The 10,685-nt window shown below is 30.7% G+C and overlaps 1 protein-coding gene across 1 annotated transcript; it reads left to right on the top strand.

Annotated features, from left to right (window-relative positions):
• The first annotated feature begins 8,712 nt into the window (after window positions 1-8,712).
• On the top strand, window positions 8,713-10,407 carry LOC127265095 (uncharacterized). The gene has a single exon (XM_051294777.1). It carries the CDS (start codon window positions 8,785-8,787, stop codon window positions 10,177-10,179), a length of 1,395 nt encoding a protein of 464 aa, XP_051150734.1. The 5' UTR covers window positions 8,713-8,784; the 3' UTR covers window positions 10,180-10,407.
• Window positions 10,408-10,685: the final 278 nt, after the last annotated feature.

Below are 10,685 nucleotides of genomic sequence, written 5' to 3'. Positions count from 1 at the left end.
ATTATATTTTTTCATAAAAAATCATATTAAAATAATATTTAAACAAAATTTTAAATCAATCACCAATTTCAAATCAATTTCAAATTATAGGCAAACAAAACCTTAAAAGTTCTCTTATTTTGAGTATTGCTTTATATATGCCTGGATAATTAAGTAAATAGGCACGTGTACTTATTATTATTATTATTATTATTATTCCCTCCCTCTACAAACTAACGTCTTTTTTTTTTATTTAGAATGTTCAATAATTATTGTTATTTTTTTATTTTTATACACAAAATTTACTCTTTTACCTTACTTTATTTACTCTTTCATTTTCTATACACAAAATTAAGGGCAAATTTGTTATTTTATAACAAAAATTCTAATTGCTTAAAAATACATGTAAATATTAAATAGGACATTAGAAAATGGAGGGAGGGAGTATTATTATTATTATTATATGCTTAGATCCAAGTTGAATATGAGACTTTTTAAAAGAAAATTTATGATAAAATTACATGTAAAAAAGGGAATATTTTTTAATGGTTAAATAAGATATTGCAGAATATTTAGCATGATTCCTTAAATAATTGAAGGCATATGAAGAAAAAAAAAATGATTTATTTACGTGCAAGCATGTGAGTGGAGTTGGAAGATGTGAACATCCAAATTAATTAAAGGTCATATTTATGGATATATATATATATATATACACACACGGAAATGTTATGCTGATTTTTCAAATTCAGGATACCTAAAATATGGAAATAACACACATTTTTATTAAATACATATGTATTATTTGTAATAAAAATATGTGTTGTTAGTATATAATAATAGCTTATGTTCCACGAGAGTATGTCATGTGTTAAAATCAAATATTGGATGTGATGGGTGAAACTATATCACGTATTGTTAGATCATATAATATATTTATATTATATTAAAGTATAAGGTGTGTTGTTTATGGTAACACTACGTACTGTCCTATAGCATACGGTGGGCATTCAGCACAGTAAATCCCCGTCGTATACATATTTCAAGAAACAAATAATGCGCAAAAAATTGATTTTATTTACGCGAATTGACTTGGAAGGTGTGAATGAATTAATAATAATAATAATAGTCATAATAGAAAGTTAGGCATTAATTGCATTTGAATGCAATTATATATATATATATATTCCGATTATGGTGTTGATTTGATTAATTTGATTTAATTAGTAAATGTTCGTAAAAAAAATAGCAAATGTTGATGTAATATATTTTTTTCGTCTCATTTATTGTGTCTATTTTCTTTATTTTCGTCCGTCTCACTTATTCTGTTACTTTTTTTAAAAAAAAAAGAATTATACACTTTAATCTCATTTTAAAAATTTAATTTATAATTTTTAAATTTTAATAGACTAATTAGTTATTTTAATTTTAATCTAAAATTATTTTTATTGTAAAGATAATTATTTTCACTAATATATTCTTAATTATTTTACTAATTATACCCCTCCTAAATTCTCGTGTCTACAGTAAAAAGGAAACACGGTAGCCGGAACAGAGGGAGTATAACGCATATTTGAATAGCACATTATATTTAAATGTAACAAAATATATTATGATTTCAACAAATTATATTATAATTTTAGCACAATAGTAATTTAATTTAATAAGCAAATGTCTATAAAAAAAAATAAATATTATTAATATAACAGATTATTAACACAACATATGTTTTCTTTTTTGTGATGATTTACTAATTATTTCAAGTTAATGTGCTAACTTAGCAATATGCTATCCGCTATGCTAATTATATCAGGTTAGTTTGTTGATTTAATCAAATCATCACAATTCTGATTTAACCAAATTAACACCATAATCACCGTTTATAGGATAATGTTTGTTGTGGATGCCTGAATCTAATTTTATATTAGTTATATTGGTTGTGGACCTGATGTTGATCAGTGGACCTATGTAATATCTTCAAAGTTGGGCCGGTGCTAGATCAATTTTCGTGGATAAGTTGGTGCCAGGCCATCTAAGGTTGAATATAGATTAAATGGATTGAATAGACTACTCATGTTAACAATGTGCACATTCATTTTCAAAAGTCCTATTGAAAGAACTCTAAAGTTAAAAGTGTTTATTTTAAAGTAATTTGAGTATGAGTAACCCCTAGAAGTCTCTCAGAGTGCGCGTGAGTGAGGACAGAAGCGCGTTGGAAGGACTCGTGTTGACCTGTGGGGCCAGTTTACGATTCTGAGACGCCCGGTTCTGCGTGGCTTGCGGCCCAGGGTGTCATAGTTGGTATCAAAGCCGACCTGCGACAACCTGCAATCGTTGATAGGCCTAGCAATTGATGATCCTTGGGGTGCAACGTAAACGTTGCATTCTTAAGTGGGGAGGATGTAATACCCCGAAGTTGGACCGGTGCTAGACCAACTCCCGTGGATGAGCCGGTATTAGACCATCCGAGGTTGAATATAGGTTAAATTGATTGAATAGACTATTCATATGTCAATAATGTGCACATTTCTTTTCAAAAGTTCTACTGAATGAATTTTAAAGTTATGTGTGTTTGCTCTAGTGTAATTTTAGGATGGGTGACCCCCTGGAAAGTCTCTCAGGATGCACGTGAGTGATGACAGAAGCGCGCTGAAAGGACTTGTGTTAACCTGTGGGGCTAATTTACAATTCCGAAACGCCCTAATTCTGAGTGGCTTGCAATGGTCTTTTTAAATATTATATTTCACAGGGTTAATTCTTTCCTCATTCCCGCTTGTTTTCCCTTCTTCTTCTTAAAATCATCGCAAATTTCTCTGCCAAATTTGACGAACAATATTGCCGACTGCCCTAGCCCTTCAGCCGCGCCGCTAACAACATACACCTCTCTCTCTCTCTTTCTCTCCACCATCCTCTGCCGTCAATTACAATCACCCCTCTCTCTCTTCCATTCTTTCCGAAGACTGTTACGCCTCATCACTGATAAGCCTGTCTGCTTACGACCGGTACCCATAAAGTAAGGAGTATGGTGTATCAATATCAAGATTATGTTTTTCATTGGACATGACTTGTGTGTATCTCTAGTTTCATGTACTTAATACTTCAATTGAGAATGCTTATTGCTTAATTTTTAAATGCTGACTCATAGAATCCAAAATGCTTATAGTAGAAATTAAGTAATAATATATTCTTTGTTGCATGTAGTACATAGTTCAGGTTGAGATTGAAAATGATTTTGCCTAGAAAAGTAAGAAGAAGTTGGTTAAGGATTAGAAATGTCATTTCAATGCTTAATTTTTGGATAGAATGTGGAAGAAGTTTTTTGTTTAAATCTTATTGCGGGAGGATAATCAAAGCATTAAGTACGTGAGAGGGAAGACGAAGCTTACTGCCGGTGTAAAAAGTTCATGTGAAGATGTAAATGTCCTTGCTCAACCGATAGAAAATACGTATTAAAATGAACGCAAGGAAACATGTCGGCGGACGAGGGTGAGGGCAAGAGAAAATAAAAAATTGATTGTGATGAATGAATAGATTGTTAAATTTGATGTAATGAATGTGAATAGAGTGAATGGATTGTTGGAGTTAATTGATGGATTGAATGTTTATGTGAAGTTTAGATATTGTTATTTTAATAGAAATGTTTCCCCATGCATACGTAAATGTTAAATTGAATTGAACCGGATGCTAATTTATTTTAAATTCAATAATTTCGATATTTTAATTCAAATATGATTACTAATACATATTGACAAAATTTTTAACAAACCATACGAGATTTTAATAGTTTCTTTTATTTCTAAATTTTAGAAAAGAGTAAATGCAATCCAATAAATTGAATGAGATATTGCCGATTTCAACTTCATCGTCCAGATTTTATTTACGCGGATAGTCGATTTTGACTTAATCATCCGATATTGGCTAATGAAATGAAATATCTAGAACTTTAATTTATTTGATGTCTTCGTTGCTTCTTAAATGATACGCACTACAAGAAATTATCAATTTTGTAACGAATTTTTTTTTGTTACTAAATTCACTTTTTCTGTTACTAATGATATTAGAGACATAATTAAAGATAAAATTACCTTAGCTACATGAATTTTAGAAACGGAATTCCGTTACAAATATACTAATTTTTTTGTAGTGACGTGGTGCTAATAATAAATGCCTATCAACAGCTCATCTCACCTCATTTATATTATATGATCGCTGATATATTACATAAATATTGCACAACGATTGATAAAGTGATAATGCCATACCATACAAATGTTTCAATTGTTCAGTTTCGATTTATTTGGTTTTTACTACTAAATCTCTGCATTATTCAATAAAATTGTAGTCATTTCGTTCCGCAAAAATAGATTCATTTAGTAAAAATAATATAAAAAGTAGTTAAAAATAATTTCAAAAAAAAAATAGTATAATTTTTTATTAAAAAGAAAACATACTTATCTTTTTATAACACAAATGAAAATGTGAGCACTTTTTTTTAAAAAAAAAAAAATTATAATAGAGTGTATTTTCTATTGTTTTACAAGCTATCATATCAAAATTTTATCTAAATTTGATCTCAAACTCAAATCTCAAAATAAAAAAATCCTATATTTAAACAAATAGGGTTTTTATTTATTTATTTATTTATTTTTAACAAATAACTTTCACCAACTGAGTTTTATAATAGGATTCATGATTCACCTTACAAACTAGACCCGACAAGACAAATCATATTAGACGAACCACAGCACATACACTACAAGAAATTATCAATTTTGTAACGAGGTTTCTTCGTTCCTAAATTCACTTTTTTCGTTACTAATGATATTAGAGACGAAATTAGAGATGAAATTACGGTAGCTACGTGAACTTTAGGAACGAAATTCCGTTACAAATATACTACTTTTTTTGTAGTGATATACAATACAAAAGCAACACAAATCTTTATTGAAAACAATACGTCCTGTTTGTAATAATGACATGTGCTATTTGTTTATAATTACGCGTGTGCTGTACAAGTGTATGTCATGTATTGAAATGAATGTGACATGTGTTGTATGAGACAATATTATATGTTGTTAGTTCATATGCTCCATTTGTATTATATAAATATAAATAATGTGCTGTCACTAACATTATCGTATATTGTTTGCTAGTTATCTGTATGTTGTTAGTTCATGTGCTTAGTTTGTATTTTATTAATATAAATGATGTGCTGTCACTAATATTACCGTATGCTATTTACTAATTATTTAATATATGTTGTCAGAATATGTCTTGTATATTGTATCATTACCTACCGTCAAATATGAGTTGTTGTCTTGTTATTAGAGCTGTTAACGAGCCGACCCGAGCCAAATTTTAAGTGTTCGTTAACGTTCGCGAACAAGGTTCGTGTTCGTTCGTTAAGCTTTCGAACTCATTCGTAGTGTTCGAGCTCGGCTCATTAAGAATTTTTGTTGTTCGAGCTCGTGTTCGTATTCGGCTCGTTTTGGCTCGATTAAGCTCGTTCGAGTTCGTTTAAGCTCGTTTGTCTTATTTTTGTAAATTTATATATAAATTATAAAGAACATTTAAAATTATTTTATTTATATATTTTAAATTAATATTTTATTTATTTATAAATTATAATTTTATATGTATATATAATATTTATAATAAATATATTATTTAAACGAATTTCGCGAATAAAGTTCAGGCTTGTTCGTTAATCAAACATGTCTGCTTATGTTGTTCGTCTCGACTCGTTAACGTTCGCCAACGAACTTTAATCGAGTCGAATCGAGCCGAGTTCACGAATGACTCGATTCGTTTAACAACTCTACTTGTTATACAGATATTGATACATATATTATTAATAAGTTTAAATCAAATTAAATAATCATCCGTGAAGCAGAATGGATAAGTTCGGAAAATATTGATACATTTATTTTATGTAGCTGCCAATATTGAGGAATCGCTCAAAAGTTGAAATCGACTACACATGCATCCATGCATTTGATTAAATAAATATCATACAAACATATTTTAAACTAGTTAGATTAATGCACGTGGTAAAATAAACCTCTGAAAACTTAAAATAATAATAATAATAATAAAATTGAAAATAATAAAGAATTTTTTATCCAATTAATACTTTTATTGCTGACATGGTTATGGATAAATATTAATTAAAAACATAAAATATATACATACATCCACATAATATATACACTTTATTATATTACAAAAGTAACAATTTCACCATATTATTTTATAGGAGTACTATTGATAATTTTTCATAGCTCATAGTATAATAAAAATACTTCAAACTAAATCACTAAACAAAGATTTTCATTAAAATGTATTGAGGCGCGACCTCATATATTATCTTTTTTTCACTCACAAAATATACATATTTTTTTTTTTGAGTTGTAAAATTACAAAATAATTTTTTTTAAAATAATTATGAACCTCACTTTTTTTTTCAAATACCTATATTTTACCACCACGTTATTATTTTTACATCTAAAAATAAAGATAAAATTGTCTTTACGCTATTTTTAACTATACTTATTATAATTAAGATACTAGTATTATTTTCTAAATTTTATGCCAAAAGTAAATAAATTTTATGCCAAAAGTAAATGTGTACTTTGTAGTTGTAAAAGGACTATATAAAAATAAAGATAAATTATATATAAATACTAAACACTGGCTTTTTATGATTGAATTATATATTAAGATAATTTACTTTTCTTATAAATTAAACTATTATTAAACACAAAATTTAAAAAAACAAAAAAAGAACATAAATCAAACATATCATATGTATTTACCTTCTTTTTAAAAAAAAAAAAAATTGTCAAATTTGTGCCAAAAATTCATAATAAATTAATCGGTATCAAAACTTTTTTTATACTCCCTCCGTCCCATAAGTAAGTATCCATTTGTTTTTTGCACGTAGTTTTAGAAATATTAGTATTATATTGAGATATAATAGGAATAAAGTAGAAATGACTAAAATAACCTTATTAGTATGTGTGATATAAAGGTAATGACATTTGTGTAATATATTGTAAGTTGTAAGGATATTTGTAATGTTAGGTAGATAGTACAGTTACTAAAATAAAAAAGTAAATAGATACTTTGTTATGAGACAAACTAAAATGGAAAAATGGATACTTTGTTATGGGACAGAGGGAGTACCACTTTTTTTTTTTGTTTGATGGTTGCTTTCTTACTATTTATTATTGTCCAAATTTATTTAATTAATTGTTTTTTGATACAGATCAATGACTTTTGGTTGCTATCATTTTTTTCAAAAAAAAATTGTTACTGTTATGTAGAAGAGTTTGAGTACGAGTTATTGTTTTATGATGTGTTCGTTTGAATGTTATGATTTTATGTCTATTATTTATAAAAAGATTCTCCAAAAATAATCAAATACTATTTCCGTCCGGAATTTTATTTACTCTTTACGTGTTGATATTTAAATATTAATTATTATATCAAAATTTAGTATAAATTAAAAAAAAAATTGCAAAATTACTTTCATCAGTGTCTTATAATACTAATAGAATAACATTTTATACAAAAAATTATACTATGAGAATATTTTTAATATTAAATACAATGACGCAAAAGATAAATATGATATTAAAAATTAATTTTACATTTATAATCTCGTATCAATTCACGTTTATATAATAGTATTAAATACTCCCTCCGTCCACAAACTAATGTCCTTTTCTATTTGGAACTTTCAACAACTATTGTCCTATTTCCTTTATTAAACACAAATTTTATATTTTTACCCTTAATTCATTTATTACTTTTAATCTCTACCATACACTTAAGGGCAAATTTGTCCATTCATAACAAAAAGAAAATCACTTAAAAAAATCGTACAAATATACTTTAGAATTGGGCGGAGGAAGTAACTAATTAAACTCAAATTTTACTATTAAAAAACATACAAATTTGTTTTGTTTATCTTTTATTGTATACAGATTAGAGACTTTTGGTTTATTACCTTTTTGTCCTTGTTGCGTGCCCTTCGAGATGCCGAGAAGAGTTTGACTATTTGCTTGTCGCTGACGGTTACTTGATGATGTTCAAATTTCAAATTTTATTTTATTTTATTTTATTTTTCAAATTTCAAATTTATTTGGCTTGGTGGTTGTTGTTTGATTATTTCATTCATTCCTGAAATTATTTTATTTTTATTTTTTATTTTTTATATATCATTCAAAAATATTTATTTATTATTTTAATAAAAATAATTGTATATTAATAATAAAATACTTTTAATTTTTACATAAATTTCAAGCATTTCATTATAAATACAACTAACATAAGAAAATATTCGAACTTTTAAGTATAAAGCAAAATGGTTTTTCACTTAACATCATATCCAATATGAAACAATATTCAATAATATATAAAATATAAAAGATAAAAATATCAAAATTATCTTATACCTTTTTAATATAAATAATAAAATAATAATATTTTTTTAAGACTCGCCTGAAAACATATTAAAGTTAAAGCACGTGAAACTTACAACCTTAAAAAGTCCGACACAAAACCGAAACTTTAATTTGCATGCAGTAATAATTTACTAAAACAGTCAGTCAGTGAGTCAGTCGAGCCTAAATAAAATTTAATTATTGCACCTATTCCATCACTTAATAATATAATAATTCTCTACCACGTTCGTTCCACATCTACCTCTGCAACTCCCATGGCGATCAACTCCGATCCATCCCCTATAAAATACCCCAAACCAAACCCCCTAATTCCTCCAATTCACCCCCAAATCCCACAATGCCACACTCCTCCACACCTCTCCTATCCTCCAATGGCGGACGACTCCCACAATCCCCTCCCAAAACCCTCTTCACAAAACTCCTCTTCACCATCCTCCTCCTCACCGCCGCCGTCGCCATTTCCGCCGCCGCCGCTGCCGTCATCTTCTCCACTGCTCCATCAATAAACTTACGACGGAAATCCGTCGCTAAAAAACTCAACAAACCCGTCGTCATCCTCATCTCCGCCGACGGATTCCGATTCGGGTATCAGTTCAAAACCCCCACTCCCAACATCCAACGCCTGATTCTAGAAGGTTCCGAAGCTGAATTAGGTCTAATTCCCGTCTTCCCGACCAAAACTTTCCCCAACCATTACTCCATCGCCACCGGCCTCTACCCCGCCCGCCACGGCATCGTCGGAGACGACGGCTTCACCGACCCCGCCACCGGCGACAAGTTCAAAAAAGACACCGTCGACCCCAAATGGTGGCTCGGCGAGCCGATCTGGGAAACGGCGGCGAAGAACGGATTAAAAGCCCTAACTTATTACTGGCCGGGATCCGAAGTCCCGAAGGGGAAATGGACATGCTCCGACGACGATTACTGCAAGAAATTCGCCAAAGCCGAAAAATTCGACAAAAGAGTCGAAGGGGTTTTGAAATCTTTCGATAATTCAAACAAGGCCGACGTCCCTTCCTTGGTAGCATTGTATTTCGAGGACCCGGACTCCCAGGGCCACAAGGTCGGCCCCGACGACCGGAACATCACGGCGGCGATATCCTTAATCGATCAAATGGTCGGAAAATTAATCGAAGGGTTGAAAGATCGCGAAATTCTCGACGAGGTGAACATAATTCTCGTCGGCGATCACGGCATGGTGTCAAATTGCGTCGAAAAGACAGTTTTTTTGGATGATTTCTCGGAATGGATAGAAATTAACTCCGATTGGGTGGAGACGTATTTTCCGGTGCTCGGCATCCGGCCGAAGTCGACGAAACTGACTCCGAAGAACATCGTGGAGCAGATGAACAAGGCGATTAATTCCGGCAAGGTTAAGAACGGCGAATACCTGAAAGTTTATCTGAAGGAGGATTTTCCGGCGAGGCTGAAGTACTCCGGCAGCGATCGGATTCCGCCGATCGTCGGACTGCTCGACGAGGGTTACAAATTGGAGAAGAACAACAAGACGATGAGACATTTGTGCGGAGGCGATCATGGATACGACAACGAGCTGTTTTCGATGAGGTCGATATTTATTGCGCGGGGGCCGGAAATTAAGGAGAAGGAGAAAGTGGAATCGTTTGTGAATGTGGAGATATACAATTTTATTACGAAGCTGTTGAAGATTCCGGCGGCTGAGAATGACGGGACGGCGTTCCTTGCGGATAGGGTTTTGAAACGGAGCCGTTAGTAACGGCGTTGGATGGTTGGTTGTAACGTTAGTGGTGATTAAGGAGAAAGCTGTTGATTAGGGTTTCGAATGCTCGTACGGCTTAGGTTGGTGTGTGCGTTTAATTTGTCTGGTTCGTACATGTTGCTCTGTCGGATTTGTGGGTTATGTATTAATTGGGAGCTGCATCGTGTCTGTTAGGTTGTATTTAAAATAAATAAATAAATTGTATGCTATTATTATTATTAATTTTTTTTTTTTTAGGAAGGTGACTTCAAGCTTTGAAGATTTGAACAAGAGGTCACAAGTCCAACTCTCACACCACTACATTATTTTTTACGAGACTAATTGTCTTTATTATTATTATTGGGCGATGGTAGTTACAGCGGTAGTCACTGTGCTGAATTTCAATATTGTGATGAATAGCACGTAATGCATTAAAAAATATCACACGATAATATTAGTGGCAGCATATCATTTATATTAATATAATAAAAATACAATATGAGAATTTACAATATATAATA

This window comes from Andrographis paniculata, unplaced genomic scaffold, assembly GCF_009805555.1.
Source record: "Andrographis paniculata isolate CXL003 unplaced genomic scaffold, ASM980555v1 Contig71END, whole genome shotgun sequence".
Classification (NCBI taxonomy): Eukaryota; Viridiplantae; Streptophyta; class Magnoliopsida; order Lamiales; family Acanthaceae; genus Andrographis; species Andrographis paniculata.
The sequence above is the reverse complement of the archived record's forward strand: the minus strand, read 5'-3'. Positions and strand labels throughout refer to the sequence as shown.